The sequence below is a fragment of the Schistocerca piceifrons genome, chromosome 2 (genome assembly GCF_021461385.2).
Source record: "Schistocerca piceifrons isolate TAMUIC-IGC-003096 chromosome 2, iqSchPice1.1, whole genome shotgun sequence".
Lineage (NCBI taxonomy): Eukaryota > Metazoa > Arthropoda > Insecta > Orthoptera > Acrididae > Schistocerca > Schistocerca piceifrons.
This window is the reverse complement of record NC_060139.1, coordinates 398490384-398511726: the sequence shown is the minus strand read 5'-3', so window position 1 is coordinate 398511726 and position 21343 is coordinate 398490384. Positions and strand designations below refer to the sequence as shown.

The following is a 21343-nucleotide window of genomic DNA, read 5'->3' as shown; positions in this document are numbered from 1 at the left end:
TACAATATAAGTATGTTATGATATCAGAGGTAGCAGTACTCCTCACATCCTCGCCCGCCCCCCCCCCCCCTCTCACCCCCGATAACATCTTTTCAAAAAAGTGAGAAAAAAGGTTTTTGGAAACCCAAAAAGAAATAGAAATCCTACAGAAATTTTGGCCCCGCAGCAAGATCGCCATGAAAACAAATAACCAGATGTTGCAAGTAACCCAATAATGGCTCATTCCTCTATTATTATACTATAATACATTAAAAATATCAGCCACACCTCACACTGCCTTAACCTTATATCAAAAATTTACAGTTGCTTATATTTTGGTTAATGTATGTGACAAGTGGGCAGTCAACGCTCATAGAAATGAAACTGGATGACGGCAAAAGGAGAGGGGGGGGGGGGGGGGGGATAATATGAGGTGCTATTCAAAATTTTCGGGACTGGTGCTGCCATTTGTTGAAAACCTTACCTTTGGATTAATGGTCACCATCACCCTCAAAGTAGTTCCCATCAAGTACACACCGGTCCCAGCACTTCTGCCACTGGTAAAACGTTTTCTGGAAGTCCTGTTCTTGGAGGGTGTTTATCACCGCCAGCGATGCTTCTCCAATCCTCTCTAGAGTGTTGAACCGACAGCCTTTCAACTTGAGTTTCAGTTTTGGGAATAGCGCAAAGTCGCAAGGTGCCAAATCTGGCATGTACAGTGGGTGGGGTACAACCGTCATGTTGCTTTTTGCCAAAAAGGTCCTGGTGAGCACGGATGTGTGACAGGGTGTGTTGTCATGATGCAGCAGCCAGTTCCCTTGATGCCAATGTTTGGGCCATCATCACCGCATGTTTTCACTGTTTGGTTGGGTAGGACAAATTCTTTGTGCACAATTCCCTTGGTGTCAAAGAAAACTATGATTATGCTCTTCACCTGTCTTGCTTTTTTGGGTCTTGGAGAGCCCAGGCTCTTCCACTGACACACACACACACACACACACACACACACATATGGCTCATGCTCTGTCCCCCAAACACTTGTTGAATCATTGCAAGGGTCTCTGTAGCACTTTTTCCAAGATTAGCACAGAATTTGATACACATGCGCTGCTCTGTTCACGGATCCATCATAAAATCGCCACACACCAAACATAGAGTATTACAGAAATCACTGTGGACACACAACACGTCCTCCTAGCTGTAAACCACTCTGCACACCGACTCATCAGATATGCAGCTCTCGCCACCTAGTGGTGCAAAGATCTACTGCTCCTACTTTCCAGATGGCAGCACCAGTCCCGAAAATTTTGGATTCCATCTTGTATATCAGAATTCCTTTGTACGTCAATTAATGTTCTGTGGCATACAACTCATGCCAATAATTAGTTTTTCCCAGTAAACAGGATCATATGTTACTATGATAAAGGCACATTCACCAAGAACTGTAGACATTACGTGCAAAGATTATGCAAAAGACAGTGCAATTATGATTTCATCAGTTCTCAAAAAATTTAAAATTTTGTATACTTTTCTTTTCTCTAGCTCAGCATCACTGAAAAAACTTCTTTAACTGTAATAATGTGTGACTTTCAGCCGTACTTCCATAAGTCAAGCAATTACGCTACCTCAACTGTTCTTTAGTTACAAACAGTGATCAGTGTATGTAAAAAGGATGTTGTTATATGTATAACTGCTTCTCAGTACATAGAAGAAATTATTAAAATCCAAACTATAATAATAAACTGGAACCTAATTAGTTACCTAATGTGGTACAGTGTCTTACAACAGTGCATCAAATGCTATGTCATTACACAAATGGTAATCAAATAATTTTGAAAAACTTGCCATAAAAATCAAGTATATTGACTATCGCAGCATTTATGTAGGTAATGTAAGACAGGCAAAGAATCTGGTTTTTAAATTTGAAAATGCATATTTAACATAAAGAAACTAAAGGTAATGATTAGTTAGCTGAAACAAACGCTTGCAAACACTTACATAATTGACATATTACTTTTTGGCACAACACTTCGAGCAATGTTCACACTCAGTGGCAAGTTGCTGTAGCAACTAATTTTGAGATTTCTATTCCTACTGAGGCACCAGGCAAGTGTGGCAATTGTCAATTGTTGCACAGTAATCGGCAGCACAGTTGAAGGTTGCCAATTCTCACGTCATAGCAACAAGCATGGGTATTGTCTTAGTCACTGGCTATGCAGAAGGCAGGTCAGTAGCGGGTGGCTGTGAGGTTGGACAGCAGAAAGTGAAGGAGATAAATGCACAGTTCTACTGTGCCGTTGAGTCTCAGTGGAAGCAGCAGGGGCAGGGTGGTGCTGGACACTGGTCCTGGACTCCCTTTCTTGGCCACTCATGCAGTCAGCATGTGAACAAATAGCGCTGAGAATCTATACGCATGACAACAAAACCAAAATGTGCATAGCGTGTAACACTCCTACAGTGTTGGAATCACAAAAGGCCAAAAGAAGTAAAATATCCCTGTTCATTATAATGACAGCCTACATCATTGCTAGCATAACTCATTTAAAGTATTTTACAACAAAGAATACAGAATTACTAAATAAATCACTGTTGATGAATATTTGACAGTTCATTTATTTGTGAGTACCAGTCTTTCTTTTTGTAGGTCTACAATGTACACAAATGCACCAATGTCAATCTCCTCACTTTCTCCATCCATTTCCTCTTCCACTGCATAATATTTATGTCCTTATGAACGTTGATATAAGACAATATGCCATTTCATTTCTGCCTATTCTCCTTAGTGCCTTTCCATACACTCTCAGTTGACGTTAGCTAATACTGTGTCATTCCACCTCTTCCTGTTTCTGTCTGTGAGTCAACAGGCCGTAATTATCTCATGCGTATTCATATCTTCTCTCGTTCTTTTCCTTGCTTTTCCTCTTGACTCCCATTATTTCTTCTCTCTTGTGCTTTGTGCTAATCAATGTAGTGCCAGCTCTACAGTTACCATTACTGACGTAGGCAGAAGACCACAAACTTTAGCCACTGCATCACCCTGCATAAAATTCGATTTTTTTATACCATACTTCAAAACACCGATTTCTTCTTAATTCCTTTCACAAAATTTCGCAATACACTTCGTCATGTCTTCTACTAGTAAGGATCAGAATTTAAACTCACTTCTTTCATGCTTATACTGAAGAAATTTTCCAAAAACATATTGTCAAATTCTGTGTACAACAAACTTTCTTCTTCTTACTTTCCAGACAACATATCTTCAAGTTTCTTCTTATGATGTAACAAACCCTTATACTTTGACAACACATCTGAATCCATACTGAAAATGTTAGCATGTGGTTCAGTACTGTGACCCTCTGACCATGTACTAGTTTTGTTATTGTCTGAGATTGCTGTAGTTGGCACTCTGCTTGATTTGTTAAGTTCAAAACTAGGTGTTTCAGTTAACAAGTCAATGTTGAAAGTAGCTTTTCTGATTGTGACTATGTAGGTAATGGAAGTTCTTTAAGAGTAGTTGGTGCATTTTGCATTTCAATACACCATCTGTGTGTTCCTCTTTTTGTCTCTCTTCAGACATGTTCACTATTTCCTCTGGAGCCTCCTTAAAGGCAGATTTAATTGCTTCCTAATTCCTTCAAGATTTCTTTCTGACTTTTTTAAAATTATTGTGCAGTTTCCTCCTAAGATAGTTTTATTGCCTTCATTGTTACTATAATTATGTCCTCGGAGTGTAAATCTTTGAATCCTACCGTATCATGTTCTCCTTCTTTATCAAACTGATATCCAAGAAACTGATATTTGCCCCATTTGTGATGACGTTTTTTCACCTGAAAGTCAAAAGGTACAAAACACAAGTCTAACTAACTTCTTCCATACAAAATTTTTCACAAGCAAATAATTCAAAAGTTTCACCTAAAGCAGTAATTTCAAACTAAATAAAATTGGCGTTATTGTAATACTTGCGTTTGTTACTGTGACTGTTGATTGGTGTACTGTGGTGTGATGCTGCAAACTGTACCTTTTGTGTTGCTGAGTTGGTCATCTTGAACCACTGCAATTCTAAATGTAGATTTCTGTTTCACATATGATTCTCTCAGTGATGGTGCACTCCTGTTATTCTCTCCACATGCGGACACATCACTCTGTTGTTCAATAATAATTATTACATACCATCTCACCAGTCTTCACCAAAAAAGCAAATGTCTGCACATGATTTGCCAAATGTAAAGAAACCTAAGTTGCTACAATGATAAAGTATAAAATGTGTCCTGTCATGGAGACAGATGTAAAGAAACCTAATTATGTATTATTCTTCTCTGAAGAGCAGTTGTCTTTCTGCGGCAAATGAGGTGTAATGTGGCTGTACCTATCACGCAAATTTGTTAAGATATTTCTACAGATACCAGACTCAAGTTTGATGGTTTTACTGGAAGAACGCACTTCACAATCAGATAAACATGACCATGTGCCTCATAACTTGTTTTATCTCATCATATGGTTTCTCAATCTCCTCCTCATCTGTGTAGCTAGTAGGCATATAAACTTGTACTACTGTGATCGGTGTGGTCTTTTTGTCTATCTTGGCTACAATAATGCGTTCTCTATGTTGTTCATATCTGCATTCTTATTTTTTATTCATTATTAAACCTACTCCTGCGCTACCCCTATTTGATTTTGTGTATGTAACCCTGTGTTCACATGACTGGAAGTCCTGTTCCTCCTGCCACCAAACTTCACTAATTCTCACTATATCTAACTTTAACTTATTCATTTCCCTTTTTAAATTTTCTAACCTACCTGCCCTATTAAAGGATCTGACATTCCACACTCTGGTCCTTAGAATGGCAGGTTTGTTTCTCCTGCTAATGACATCCTCCTGAGCGCTCCCCACCCGGAATCTGAATGTGGGACTATTTTATCTCTGGAATATTTTACACAAGAGGATGCCATCATCATTTAACCATGCAGTAGAGCTGCATACCCTTGAGAAAAATTGCTTTCAGCTGTTCGCTGTACCAGCATAACAAAGCCGTTTTGGTTGATGTTGCAAGGCCAGATCAGTCAATCATCCAGACTGTTGCCCCTACAACTACTGAAAAGGCTGCTGCCCTTCTTCAGGAACCATATGTTTGTATGGCCTCTCAACAGATACTCCTCTGTCTTGGTTGCATCCATGGTACGGCTGCTTATATCACTAAGGTGCGCAAGCCTCCCCACCAAGAGCAAGGTCCATGGTTGAAGGGGGAGACCCAAAGAGCGAAGAAAAGTAATAATTCATGGTTCCATATTTATCAGAAAGCTTAAAGAAAATATCTGACAGTGAAGAGAGATTGTTTTTCAGTAACTTAACCTATATTTGGAAGATGGACTGGACATAATGATCTACCAGAGGACTTGCAAGAAGGGAACTACGTCTTCAAAAGAGTGATGATATAACAGTGTACAGAAGTGGAAAAAATGTCTGGTTATGGAATGGTATTCACAAAATCTGACACAAGATGATTGCTACACTTGGTGCCATTTCTAAGAAGGGAGAAGGAAGTTGTGAATTACCTTCCTTTATAGGGAGAAAGTAACAACTGAAATTAGGTAATGGAACAGAATCCACTGAGAAATAAGTTACTGCTGAACATTCCCAAACACATGTTGTTTTAGAAATTTTACTTCGCTCTCATACTGTTGCTTCAGTTTGACAGCTCTCAAAGAACAGCAGCCACAAGAGGTTTTATTTACCAGCACCACAAGGATCATTTGGATGCGTTACAGACTGGCAAGAAGTCACAAAAAAGTGATTTGCCAACAGTCACTTTGACATCATATGTCAATAACACCAGTCAATAACCTCTACTTAGATGGTGAAAGTAATTTCCTTCAGCATTTTTCATTGAAAACTACTATGAGAGAAATATATATGAGTGTTGCCCAGAAAGTAATGCACCACAATTTTTTTTCTCAGTCGAAAACAGTGCTATGAAACCAAAATGTTATGTATGTATTATTTGAAGTCTTCTGAGTGAGCACACCAAGTTTCCGTCACTTCCAACAGATAGTGTAGCTGCAGGACAAAATGGCGTCTCTAGGTGATATTTGTTACAAGCAGAGTGCTGTCATTGAATTTCTCACTGCAGAGCAAGAAACTGTGAGGAATATTCACAAATGCTTGTGCAAAGTCTATGGAGCATCTGCTGTCACCTGAAGTACAGTTAGTTGCTGGGAACAGAGGGTGAGGTCATCAGAAGGCGGTTCAGTGGGGCTCTACAATTTGCAGTGGTCGGGGAGACCGTCAATGGCTGTCACACCTGACGTGTTGCAGGCAGCTGTTTTTGGGCCATTAAAGGATGCCATTTGTTGAAGACATTTTGAGGACGATGAGGAGGTGATTCACACAGTGAAGCACTGGCTCCGCCACCAGTACAAGGGTTAGTGGCATACATGCCCTTGTTTTGCACTGGAGGAAGGGCATATAATTGGATGGCGATTACATGGAAAAATAGGATGTGGAGATAAAACACCATTCTTTTGTGTTTGTAATTCTCATTATGTTCAATAAAGAATTGTTGAAGGAAAAAAAAATGTGGTGCATTACTTTCTGGGCAACCCTCCTACTGGTGTTTTCTTCTAAACTTGTGCATCACAGTGACCTCACAGCTTCGATCATAGTGTTCATCCTGCAAGCCCTCAGATGTTATGTTCAGTCAGTCTAGTATTTAATTTCTCACTTGCCAGTCATTGTGTTTAGTGACAAATTGTGAGTATAATGTGAGATCCCTATTTTACGTATGTGTAGGGTTGTAGAGAGGTTTGAATTTATGAAGGTGAGTGAAACAGAGATGCACAGTCAAAAGATGATGTGTACTACATGATGCATCACTCAATAACATAATTGTGCCACTTTTTCCCTTCATTTTGAGGCAATGAGAACATATAGCGCTTATTTTTTGTTACTGTGTGTGTGGTGATAACAATCTTGTCACTGAAGTATTTGCTGCAGCTGATAGGTAGGAAACTCCTAAAGTATGACATGAATAAGTAAGGGTGAAAGTGGGTGGGTGGCGCACACACACTTTTCAGAAATTTCTTCCTTCATATGCATATTGACCATAGGAAATGACCAATTAATGGAGGTAAAAAAGATAAACCTGTATTTACTATGCAGTCCATAAGAGTACATCGGGTTTTCAGTTATGAGTGAGACAATGTGGCTTTTGTGCTCTGTTTAATCTGTTGACATGTAACTAATTTGCTGAGGGAGAAGTAGCAAAGAGGTGTGATACAAATGTGGCACAGGTATATTTGCTCTGGTGCACCTGGCACAATATGAAATGGAGGAGTGGATTGGGAAGGGGGATACAACAGCAGAAGAAGGAGCCTGTGTACAGGAGATTGTGAGTAAAGAATGAGTGAAGAGGGGCATGGGAATGGCCTAGACGATGGGTGTAGGACAGCTTATTAGAAATTCAGGCCAGGAGGCATGCAGGACTGAAGGATGTGTTGTAGGGACCGTTCCTAACTATGGAATTCAGAGATCTAGATTTGGGTGGAAAAGGGGGGGGGGGGGGACAGATTGCAGGATTTGTGTAGCAGCCAAGTATGTTGTGTTCACCATGCTGTTCTGCCAATAATGGTGAACTCTACTCTTGGTCCCAGTTTGGGAGTGGCCATTCATACTGGTGGACAGATGGTTGGTGACCATGCCAACATAAAGGGTTATGCAGAAGTTAAAGAAGAGCAGGTATGCCCCTACCTCTGATAGTGTAGGAAATGCTTGTGATAAGACTGGAATAATGTGTACTGGGTGTATGGATAGGACAGTTTTTGCTCCTGAGTCTCCACAGGTGTATACTTATGTGGCAAGAGAGTGGGAGTGGATGTGGCATAAGGATGAATCCAGATATTTCTTCAGTGAGTGGTAGAATACCACTTTGAGTGTAGTGTTGACTGTGGGTAGGATGTTGCTCATTAACGAGTATGGTGACTGATATTCAAAACCTTGGCAATGGATGTGGTTAAGTTGTTTTAGCCCATGATGACATGGGGTTTGATGCAGGTACTTCCGTGCAGCTGGTTTGTAGTAGCAGTTGGAGGATTAGGGTCAGGTATGGACATGGGATAGGAGATCTGCTTTGAGGGTAGAATATGTCTGGAAAGACCTTTGAAAGACCTGTAGCATACTGGGGAAGGTGTAACTCATCAGTACAGATATGTCATCCAGGCATGGCCAGACTGCAAGGGAGAGACGTTTTAATGTGGGAAAGATGACATGAATGAATATGGAGTAGTTGTTCACAGTGGGCATGATGTGTGCAGAGTTTGCAGAGCTCTATCAGAGAGGTGTGATCAACGTCCATGAAAGTGGCATACTGGGCAGAGGAGGACCAGGTGAAGTAGTAATAATAATAATAATAATAATAATAATAATAATGATAATGATAATAAAGATTTTATTGTCTTTAGGCCATTACAGCAATTGACAACGTCAAATGAAGATACAATTTATAATACAGTGTGATAAGGTATTGACTACTGAAATAATTTAGCTTATATTACAATAAATGTACAGTTGGTCATCTGTTGGATTACTGCATTTTACAGTTGAAGAATTCATTGATATCATAGAACAGGCGGGCAATAAACCATTCATGAAGTCTTTCTTTGAATGTTTGTTCAGGAAGATCCTGTATAGCATGTGGCAGGTTATTAAATAGTTTGTGCCCTGTGGCTTCATAGCTATTTATTGATTTTGATAATCTGTGGTAAGGCGTGTATATATGTTTGATGCTTTTTGTGTTTTAACAATGTACATTTTCTCTACGTTTCACACCTTGTAGGTTCTTCTTCGTAAAGATTAAGACATTGTATATATAGAGGTTTATTACTGTCATAATTTTTTGTTTAGTAAATAAGGGTTTGCAGTGAGCCTTATGTGAAGAATTTGTAATTATCCTAATGGCTTTCTTCTGCAATAATAGAATGTCATGTATATGACTACAGTTACCCCACAAGATAATGCCATAGGATATTATATTTTGGAAAAATGTAAAATAAGATGATCTGATGTATGTTTCACGTACACAATTTCTGAGTTGTCTTAATAAATAAATTACTCTAGATAGCTTACTACTAATATAGTTTACATGTTGGCCCCAGGATAACTTTTCGTCTAAATAAACTCCCAGGAATTTAACAGAACTAGGGTCATCAGATAGTGGCTTGTCTCTTAGAGTGAAGATTATCTGCCGAGTTTTATTTTCATTTAGCAGGAAACCATTTGCTCTGAACCAATATGCTGCGTGTGTGAGTGTATTTTCAGCACAGGTTTTAAGATCATTAAGATTGTTACTGCTATGAAGAAAAGTCGTATCATCTGCATACAATACAGTGGTGGATCTAATAAATGAGGGGAGGTCATTGATCGTTATCAGAAACAGGAAGGGGCCCAGTACAGATCCCTGAGGCATACCTACTTTAACATTTTCTATGTTTGACAGTGTATGGGACAGAAGGTGTTGAGGCTGTGAGGGTATAGGGATAGATTGGCCCTGTACCTGATCACGAAGATATCACAATTAACCCAAAAGAGACATGGGGTTTATGGTTGTGTGTGGCTAGGAAAGCATGATGTAGACCATGTGAAAGAAAACAGTGGTGATTACAGTATTAATTGTTCTATATTAATGGGATGAAAGAGAAAGAGAGAAAATATACAACCTGTGACATACTGGAAATATTATTCCAAGTTTACTCGTACTTATTCACTGTCGTTCATCTATTAACAGCAGCACTCTTTTTTAGTCATGTCTTTAGATGAGGAAAAAGTTTCAAAGAAGATTTCATTCATTCTTGTGAACTAAAAAAATTTTTGGCATTGTATGTTCCTTTTTTCTCAATGTTTGCCACTTGATATTATCCAAATCATGGATTAAAAATCTTTTGACAAGTAGTTTTTCTAAAGGTTGACTTGCAATTTTTATAGAGTCTGGTAGAAAAATTAAGCCATTTTTCTCTTAAAACTGTTGTCACCCTTTTGAGCATTCCAGCAATATCTGTTGCAGTTACACAATTCCTGTTGCAACTTATCATATTATTTCTATATTTGTTGCAGAAATTGGAAGGCCTGAGGCCTCAAGACAAAACACAAGTCACAATGATTGTAATGTGGGTCCTGGAACTCTTTCTTAACCAGTTGGGTTGTTTACGTGATGAAGGGAAAGAGAGAACTCAACAGTACAGCAGTTTGCAGAAAGAACTAGACAGTTTCTTAAACCAACAACAAGTACAGGTAAGATATACATCACCTCTGAAATATTCTTATTTTCTTGAATTCTCTTCGCTTCAGCTTCAGTGCACTAGGAAAAAAGAATGCGTGGTGGTATAATATTGTAATTTTCAGTCATTTCCATTTCAGTGTCTTACAAGTAGAAAGTGGTCATGTGTACTAAAAACAGGTTCCAAGTACTTCAGCCCATCACCTTTAACAATTTGTGACTGTTTAATAGCAACGCTATGTTGAGAATATTCACGTACATAAATTTTTCCAAATTTTTCTTGTGCAGGGAGAACGGATTATACTGTTGCAGCATAGTGTGTCCCTGTTCCCAGTGACATATACACACATCAAAAAAAAGTTTTGCATCACCTCTGTTCTGAGAGTTCTGGAACCTGTACAGAAAACTGGAATAGAGATCAACATAAACATCATTTCTGCCCTTTTTATTGTGAAACAAAACCACACATTGCATGTTGTACCACCATACAGCAAGACCATTAGAGGTGGTGGTCCAGATTGCTGTACACACTGGTACATTTAATACCCAGTAGCACGTCCTCTTGCGTTGATGCATGCCTGTATTCATCATGACATACTATCCACAAGTTCATCAAGGCACTGTTGATCCAAATTGTCCCACTCCTCAACGGCAATTTGGCATAGATCCCTCAGAGTGGTTGGTGGGTCACATCATCCAGAAACAGCCCTTTTCAATCTATCCCAGGCATGTTTGATTTGGTTCATGTCTGGAGAACATGCTGGCCACTCTAGTCGAGTGATGTCATTATCCTGAAGGAAGTCATTCACAAGATGTGCACAATGACGGCGCGAATTGTCATCCATGAAGACGAATGCCTCGCCAATATGCTGCCAATATGGTTGCACTATTGGTCAGAGGATGGCATTCATGTATTGTACAGCAGTTACGTATTGTATAGCAGTGAACATCGGCCCCACATAATGCCACCCCAAAACAGCAGGGAACCTCCACCATGCTGCACTCACTGGACAGTGTGTCTAAGGCGTTCAGCCTGACTTGGTTGCCTCCAAACACGTCTCCGACAATTGTCTGGTTGAAGGCATATGCGACATTCATCGGTGAAGAGAATTTGATGCCAATCCTGAGCGGTCCATTTGGCATGTTGTTGCGCCCATCTGTACCACGCTGCATGGTGTCGTGGTTGCAAAGATGGACCACACCACGGATGTCGGGAGATATGTTGCATATCATGTAGTCTTATTGCGCACAGTTTGAGTTGTAACACGATGTTCTGTGGCTGCACGAAGAGCATTATTCAACATGGTGGTGTTGCTGTCAGGGTTTCTCCAATTCATCATCCATAGGTAGCGGTCATCCACTGCAGCAGTAGCCGTTGGTCAGCCTGAGTGAGGCATGTCTTCGACAGTTCCTGTCTCTCTGTATCTCCTCCATGCCCGAAGAACATTGCTTTGGTTCACTCTGAGACTCTTGGACACTTCCCTTGTTGAGAGCCATTCCTGGCACAAAGTAACAATGCAGACATGATCGAACCCCAGTATTGACCATCTAGGCATGGTTGAACTACAGACACCACAAGCCGTGTACATCCTTCCTGGTGGAATGGCTGGAACTGAGCAGCTGTTGGACCCCCTCCATCTACATCTACATTATTATCTGCAATTCACATTTAAGTGCTTGGCAGAGGGTTAATCGAACCACAATCATACTATCTCTCTACCATTCCACTCCTGACCAGTGCGGGGGAAAAACGAACATCTAAACCTTTCTGTTCGAGCTCTGATTTCTCTTATTTTATTTTGATGATCATTCCTACCTATGTAGGTTGGGCTCAACAAAATATTTTCGCATTCGGAAGAGAAAGTTGGTGACTGAAATTTCATAAATAGATCTCGCGGCGACGAAAAACGTCTTTGCTTTAATGACTTCCATCCCAACTCGCGTATCATATCTGCCACACTCTCTCCCCTATTAAGTGATAATACAAAATGAGCTGCCCTTTTTTGCACAGTTTCGATGTTCTCTGTCAATCCCACCTGGTAAGGATCCCACGCCGCGCAGCAATATTCTAACAGAGGACGAACGAGTGTAGTGTAAGCTGTCTCTTTAGTGGACTTGTTGCATCTTCTAAGTGTCCTGCCAATGAAACGCAACCTTTGGCTTGCCTTCCCCACAATATTATCTATTTGGTCTTTCCAACTGAAGTTGTTCGTAATTTTAACACCCAGGTACTTAGTTGAATTGACAGCCTTGAGAATTGTACTATTTATCGAGTAATCAAATTCCAATGGATTTCTTTTGGAACTCATGTGGATCACCTCACACTTTTTGTTATTTAGCGTCAACTGCCACCTGCCACACCATACAGCAATCTTTTCTAAATCGCTTTGCAACTGATACTGGTCTTCGGATGACCTTACTAGACGGTAAATTACAGCATCATCTCCGAACAACCTAAGAGAACTGCTCACATTGTCACCCAGGTCATTTATATAGATCAGGAACAGCAGGGGTCCCAGGACGCTTCCCTGGGGAACACCTGATATCACTTCAGTTTTACTCGATGATTTGCCGTCTATTACTACTCTAATAGACAGTGCTCATGCATGGTCATTTACATGTTTGGGTGGGTTTAGTAACATCTCTGAACAATCAAAGAGACTGTGTCTATGATACAATATCCACAGTCAACGTCTATCTTCAGGAGTTCTGGGAACTGGGGTGATGCAAAATTTTTTTTGATGTGTGTTATTTTTCTATTTCCATCAGTTCCTCCCAATTCCATTTTTTGTTCCTCTTCACACTGTCTCCCCATACTCCACACAACTACCTTCCACACATACCACGTTGCTACATTCCACCTCCCCACACCCCTCCTTATCCACATCCCTCCCTTGCTCATCCTTCCCTCCACATGCCCTTCCTCCCCACATCCCTTCCTCCTTACATCCCTTCCTCCCTTCCTTCCAACCGAGCGAGGTGGCGCAGTGGTTAGACACTGGACTCGCGTTCAGGAGGACGACAGTTCAATCCCGCGTCTGGCCATCCTGATTTAGGTTTTCCGTGATTTCCCTAAATCACTCCAGGCAAATGCCGGGATGGTTCCTCTGAAAGGGCACGGCCGACTTCCTTCCCCATCCTTCCCTAATTCGATGAGACCGATGACCACGCTGTCAGGTCTCCTTCCCCAAACAACCAACGAACCAACCCTTCCTTCCCATTTTTCTTGCTCTCCCATTTGTCCACTCCCTGCATTTACCCCCTCCCTGTATTCCCACTCATTTTCCCCTCTTCTCATATTTCCCCCCTCTCCTTGCATTTCCCCCTTCTCCCCACGTGCCCCCCTTCTCCCCACGTGCCCCCCTTCTCCCCACGTGCCCCCCTTCTCCCCACGTGCCCCCCTTCTCCCCACGTGCCCCCCTTCTCCCCACGTGCCCCCCTTCTCCCCACGTGCCCCCCTTCTCCCCACGTGCCCCCCTTCTCCCCACGTGCCCCCCTTCTCCCCACGTGCCCCCCTTCTCCCCACGTGCCCCCCTTCTCCCCACGTGGCCCCCTTCTCCCCATGTTCCCCCTTCTCCCCATGTGGCCCCCTTCTCCCCACGTTCCCCCTTCTCCCCACGTTCCCCCCTTCTCTCCACATGTCGCCACTCTCCTCACATTCCCTCCCCCCCTCTTCCCACATTCCCCCCCTCTTGCCACATTCCCCCCCCTCTTCCCACATTCCCCCCCTCTTCCCACACACCCCCCCCTCTTCCCCCACCCCCCCCTCTTCCCACATCCCCCCCTCTTCCCACATCCCCCCCTCTTCCCACATTCCCCCCCTCTTCCCACATTCCCCCCCTCTTCCCACATCCCCCCCTCTTCCCACATCCCCCCTCTCTTCCCACATCCCCCCCCCCTCTTCCCACATTCCCCCCCTCTTGCCACATTCCCCCCCCCTCTTCCCACATTCCCCCCCTCTTCCCACATCCCCCCCTCTTCCCACATTCCCCCCCTCTTCCCACATCCCCCCCTCTTCCCACATCCCCCCCCCCCTCTTCCCACATCCCCCCCCTCTTCCCACATCCCCCCCCTCTTCCCACATCCCCCCCTCTTCCCACATCCCCCCCTCTTGCCACATCCCCCCCCCCTCTTCCCACATTCCCCCCCTCTTGCCACATTCCCCCCCCTCTTCCCACATTCCCCCCCTCTTCCCACATCCCCCCCCTCTTCCCACATCCCCCCCCCCTCTTCCCACATCCCCCCCCTCTTCCCACATCCCCCCCTCTTCCCACATCCCCCCCTCTTCCCACATCCCCCTCCCCTCTTTCCACATTCCCCCCCTCTTCCCACATTCCCCCCCTCTTCCCACATTCCCCCCCCCCTCTTCCGTATTTGCCCAATTCCTTGCAATTTTCCTCTTCCACCCATTTCCCTCCCTTCCTTGCACTTCCTCCATTCCCCACACTACAGTTCCCCTCACCTCACATTTATCCCATCCCACATTTACCTTCCGCCCTCCCTTACACCAAATTCCTCACTTCCTGTAGTATGGTGTGGGATTTCAATGTGTGACAGGACTGTAAACAAATAAAGAAGTATTTGTGTAACTTTGTTTTCTAGGTGATAGTTGAAATGTTGACTGTTATTTTTACAACATGAAAATATGCAACACCCCATATTACACATGGGAATTCCACTCAGGAAGTGTGACTTTGTGTAAAGGAACCATCACTGTGTTTGTGAATCTGTGATAACTCTCAGATCTTTTTTGTGAACTAATGCAATTTCAGATTAAAATTAATTTTTCCATCAGTGATTGTAAAAGTATCATAGTAATTTCAGTATTTTATTTTTAGGAATGTGTCAAAAACAACAGAGGTACTGTTTATGACCTTATGGCAAGCCATGGTGATAAGCACAACCTTATAAGGCTAACAATAATGAACAAGGATTTTGAAAGAGTAATTCGTCATCATATCAATGAAAATAGCTATTTGGCAGGTAAAGGTTTCAGTTGTAAAAATTTTCTCAGCTGTAGGTATAATTTTATTTGGTTATTGTAAGTACAAGCTACTTACAAATTCCAATATGTTATTATGCATTTTAAAAATAATCTTGGTTGCTCGATCAGTTATATTCTGATCTTATAAATGGATATTATTCTAAACTCAAAATTGTTTACATGCATGTCAGTAATGTTGACTTTAGGGTTCAACTATTTGACTAAGAATTCTTTCTGCATGAGATGTTCAAACTTGGTACTGTAAGAATATGTTAAACTGTGGAATAATTTAGATTAATGATCAGTGGTGTGTAACTTCATTCTATGTTGTTGTTGTTGTTGGTGGTGGTGGTGGTCTTCAATCTTCAGTCCAGTGATTTGATTTGATACAGCTTTCCAAACTAGCCTACTCTGTGCAAGACCCTTCAACTCTATATAACCACAGCAATAAAGTATTACATCATTATAGATTAGCATGAGTGTGATGAACTTTCAAGTAGAATTGTACCATACCATACCATACATTACTTCTGTACTCATTCGCTTTTTCAACGTGTCTTTTTGATGTGATCAGTCTCCAGACAAATTGAAATACTCATTGGTGAAACCACTGTATAGAAAACTGCGAAGAAAAAGCTGTACACAAAGAAATCTTGTTTGGAATCTCTTCTTCAGTATGCATATGACTCTGACATACATGAACCCTCCTTATTCCTGAACTCTCTGAGGACAAATAAAGCTGCAGGATTTGATGGGGTGTATTCAGCGTTCCTTAAAGCTGTAGGCCTCCAGACAAAACAGTGGCTCCTAGAATTCTTCAACAAAATACTGCAAACTGCAAAACTGTCAAAGATGTTCCTGAAATCAAAAGTAATCATTGTTTTGAAACCAGACAAAGAAGGAACTGATGCAGTTAAGTATCAATCTGTCTCCCTTGTCAGCATGAAATATAAATTACTGGAGAAACTAATCCTCAGCTGCATCCAACACATAATTGATAAAATAATCCCAATTGAGCAGGGTGGCCTTAGAAATAATCAGAGTTGCTGACATCAAGTGCTAATGCTCACAACATTGGTTGAATCTGGATTTCAGGAAAGTGTCAAATTGGCAGCAGCTTTGTCGTCATGATGGCAATACGTGAAGTTGTATTGGGATAAGAGCTGATGCTCAAGTTCGTTGATGTAATTCCATGTTAGGAGCGAGCAAGGATGGAAGGTTTTCAGTTTTTTGAGTGTAAGAGTTACCAGATGCAGAAGCCTGAACACGCCTGCCTCAGGGATCAGTCCCAACTCTGGTACTGCATAATTTATATGTCAACAATATTCCAGCTGCTAGCTCCAAGAAAATCCACTGTACAGATGACCTGACAGTAGTATATCAGAACAAAGATATCAAGCATTGTAAAAGTACACCCTTAAGTGACCTCACTATACTAAACAAGTATTTTTGCAAATTGAACTCCAACCAAACCCAGGTAAAACAGAGGTAAGAGCATTCCATCTCCATAATACAGAGACCAACAGGAAGATACACGTTAAGTGACAGGATCATAAATATCTTAATGTTACCTCGATTGGACACTATCATTTGAGCAGCATGGCATGAAACTGTCAAAGAAGCTTGGCTCAAATGATTCTACTCCACAAATTAAGTGGAAATAACACTGGAGGAAATGTATATTCACCACACACTGCTGCAGTTTCTCTTGTTTACTTAGCTGCTGAATGTTGTGCTACTGCATGGGAAAACAGCACACTTACAACTGAGATAGTTGTATTCTAAATGAAGCCAAGAGGACCATTATTGGCACTTACATCTACTCCCAGTCAGTGGTTGCCTGTTCTGTCCAACATTTCCACTCTGGATATCAGAAGAAAAGTTGGCAAGGTGCAAATTCTCAAGAAGATAGGACTGCATAAGAATTCATTTCTAAGTAGCGTTTTCCAGAATCTTAACAGCTATGCACCTGAAGTCACTCAAGCCACCATGGGCTGATCTTTGGGCCACATACAGTGTCAGTGAGAAATGGAAACAATGCTGGAATGAATATCCACCCCAGAATATCTAATTCAAAGCCCATTGAGGACAGTTGCAGTTCGATCTCCTCAATATGAATGGTCAAAACTCGACCACATCTTAATGGGACAATGGGGATTTGACCAGACTTGAAGAAGTGGCTATAGTGAAAGTGGTGTGTGTGTCTCTGGTGTAGAGAAACAATCATTAACATATATTGTGGAGAACTGCCCACTCCATCATTTTAAATGTGGTCTGAAAGACTTGGATGAAGTGACACCATGTGCTGCGATCTGATTGTCAAATTTGAACATTAGCCTATGTGCATGTATATGTTATGCTAACTCATATGATTATAATAAAAATTTTTAAAAAGGGTGAAAGAGATACATAGACAATTAACAACTAATTTATTTGCTGTCAGTGTTTTCAAAAGGTTTTGAGAAAGTATTATGTAGGAGAGTAATGACAAATCTCAGGACACATAATTTGTTGTCACTAAACCTGACAGATAACACAAAAATTGTTCTCTTTGTGGATGACCCAAGTGTTGTGAAAGACATGAACATAATATAAATGATTTAGCTGTTATGGGAGTCAGCAACATATGCATGTAGCTTTCAGAGAGCAGATGATGCCAAACTGTAACAAAATGCTATGCAAGCATTTCTATCGTGAGACTCTTGTAAAAGCAAAATTTTATTGTATAAAGTTGGTTAAACCACAAGTGAAGTCAACCATTTTAAATTTGTAGGGCTGAGAATAGATGTAAGGTTTTCTTGGAAGTACCACATTCAAGATCTTTTGCAGAAACTGAATGGTGCTATCTTCACGATAAGAATTATTTCCACTGCCTCCAACACAAAAATACAAAGACCTGTTTAATTTACTTATTTTTGCTCTGTTGTCTCAAAAATTTAGGAGTAACTCTGTGCGCTCATCAAGCACATTCTTAGCTCAGAAAAGGTCTGTCAAACTGATCTGCAATGTCATTTTGCAAACTTCTTGTAGACCATGGCTCAGGTGTCTCTGAATTATAACTCTTCCATCCCTGTACATATACCGAGGTGACAAATGTCATATCGAATTGGACTTACTTTTGCACAGTGTAGTGCAGCAACTTGATGTAGCATGGGCTCAACAAGTTGTTGGAAGTCCCCTGTAGAAATTCTGAGGTGTGCTGCCTCTACAGCCATCTGTAATTGCGAAAGTGTTGGTGGTGCAGGAGGTTGTGCACAAACTGACCTCTTGCCTATGTCCCATAAATGTTCAATGTGATTCATATGAAGCAATGTGGGTGGCCAAATTATTCTTTCACATTGTCCAGAATGTCCTGTGGCCTGGTGACGTGGCACACTTTCATCCATAAATTCTCCATCATTGTTTGGGAACATGAAGTCCATGAGTGACTGCAAATGGTCTACAGCTACGTGGCCATACCCATTTCCAATCAGTGATCTGTTCAGTTGGACCAGAGGACCCAGTCCATTCCATGTAAACACAGGCCACACCATTATGGAGCCACCACCAACTTGCAGAGTGCCTTGGCCTTGGGTCCATGGCTTAGTGGGGTCTGCGCCACACTCAAACCCTACCATCAGCTCTTACCAACTGAAATTTGAGCTCATCTGACTAGACCACAGTTTTCCAGTTGTCTAGGGTCCAACCAATATGGTCAAAAGCCCAGGAGAGGTGCTGCAGGCAATTTCTCGCTTTTAGTGAAGGCACTCGTGTGAGTCATTTGCTTCCATAACCCATTAACACCAAATTTTGCCACATTGTTCTAATGGATACATTTGCATTACGTTCCACAATGATTCCTGTGGTTATTTCACTCATTATTGCCTGCCTGTTAGCACTGACAACTGTATGCAAATGCCGTTGCTCTCAGTCATTAAGTGAAGGCTGTCGGCCACTGCGTTGTGCATGGTGAGAGATAATGCCTGAAATCTGGTATCTCGACACACTCTTGACACTGTGGATCTCGGTATATTGAATTTCATAGCAATTTCCAAAATGGAATGTCCCTTGCATCTACCTCCAACTACCATTCCATGTTCAGAGTCTGTTAATTTCTGTTGTGTGGCCGTAATCACGTTGGAATCCTTTTCACTTGAATTGCGTGAGTACAAATGACAGCTCCACCAATGCACTGCCCATTTATACTTTGTGCACACAATACTACCACCATCTGTATATGTGCATATCATTATCCCATTATGTTTGTCACCTCAGTGTATATTCCATCTTGGAATTTGTTGATTAGACTTTTGACTATTTCAGAAGAAATTGCAACATTCATTCAGTGAACAGTAGATGAAAATACCATATATACATTGAAAATGCTTCCTCCAGCAGTGTACAGAAAGTTTCACAATATTCAACATGTTTAATGTTCAAATGACTTCCAGATGATCTGAAAAAATTAAGTGGTAAATGACAAGTATTCAAATCCAAGTTGAAAGGTTTCCTTGTGAGATGCTACTTCTGTCGTGTACAGGACTTCCTCACAGTAGCTGAGGACTTTCCTATGTAATGCGTTATTTATACATGTACTCTCTGTTTTTGTGTTTTGTTAATACTTTCATTCTTTGTTTACAAATTCAATAAACAGCATTCTGTACTACCTCATTTCATGACCAAATAACTATGGCTTGCATGATTCCATGGGACCTTTTAAATACATAGATATACCTACATCCAATTGAAGCTGCTTACTATATTCAATCCTTGATATCCTTCTGAAATTTTTATCCCACACACTTCCCTTCATTATCAAATTGACAATTTGTTGGTGCCCCATCATGGTGTCATATTAACCAATCCCTTCTTTTAGTGAAATTCAGTATCTCCTATGTAGTTATTCAATCTACCCATCTACTCTTCTGCATAACCAGATTTCGAAAGTTTCTATTTTCTTCCTGTTTGAACTGTTTATCATTCACATTTCCCTTCCATACAGGGCTGCACTCTGTGCAAATGCCTTCCCAGAAGGCCTTCCCAGTATTCGGTGTTAACAAAATCCTCTTTTTCAGGTATGATTTTCTTATTATTACGAGTCTGCTTTTTATATCTTTTCTACTTCAGTTTTGCCACACATTTTGCTGCCCAAATATCAAAACTCATCTACTACTTTTAGTATCTCAATTTCTATTCTAATTCCCTCAGCATTGCCTGATTTCATATGACTACATACCATTACCCTTGTTGTACTATGGTAGTCACACATGTCAGCACTTGCATTCTTCGTATTCGGAATTAATTTGGAATTATTACACTCTTCTCAAAGTCTGAGGGTATTTCACCTGTCTCATGTCCTGCACACCAGGTGGAATAGTTTTGCCAAGGCTGGCTCAAGTTATAAGTAATTCTGAGGGAATGTCACATATTCCAGGCACCTTGTTTTGAATTAGGTCTTTCAGTGTTCTTTCAAAAGCTTGTAGCAATTTGCTCCCATTTCATCTTCATCTGCTTCCTCTTTCTTCTGTATAATATTGTTTTGAAGTTCATTTCTCTTGTATATCCCACCTATATATTCCTTCCATCATCTAGCTTTCCCATCTGTGCTTAGTAATGGCTTGTTGTCTGAGCTAGACATAACAAAACTATTCCCCCTGGTGTGCAGGCTATATGAGGTGGGAAAAATACTTTCATAAATCAAGAAGAATGTAATAATACAATTTCATCCAGCTGCCTCTCTTTTTCCCAGTAGGTCTCTGTAATTATCTTTCCCACAGGCATATGTGCTTGCATTACTGCTGTAGCCATTCCTGGTTAGCCCTTTTGTACATCCTGTGAATTTCACATTTTAGATTCTGTATTACCTTTATCCTGCTTCATTTGCTACATTTTTATATTTTCTCCTTAAATTCAATATTTCTTGTGTCTTATCCATGGATGTTTACTGGAACCTGTCTTTTTGCGTATTTGATCCTCTATTGCCTTTACTATTTCATCTCTTAAAGCTACGTATTCCTCATCTATTGTGTTCATTTTGCTTTTCAGTCAGTGATTACATAAAACTCTCTTTGAAATGTTCGACAGACTCTCATCTTTACAATTTATCTGTGACCCATCTGCTAATATTCCTACCTTT

General features: G+C 41.1%; 1 protein-coding gene across 2 annotated transcripts in view; it reads left to right on the top strand.

The window, feature by feature from the left end:
* The window catches only part of LOC124776225 (vacuolar protein sorting-associated protein 18 homolog), a 267952-nt gene that overhangs the window by 72644 nt on the left and 173965 nt on the right, over positions 1-21343 (top strand). For both annotated transcript variants that reach the window (XM_047251081.1, XM_047251082.1), the window contains 2 exons: positions 10082-10258; positions 15083-15227. In XM_047251081.1, coding sequence (XP_047107037.1) covers positions 10082-10258; positions 15083-15227 — 322 coding nt within the window. The remainder of the gene's footprint in view (positions 1-10081; positions 10259-15082; positions 15228-21343) is intronic.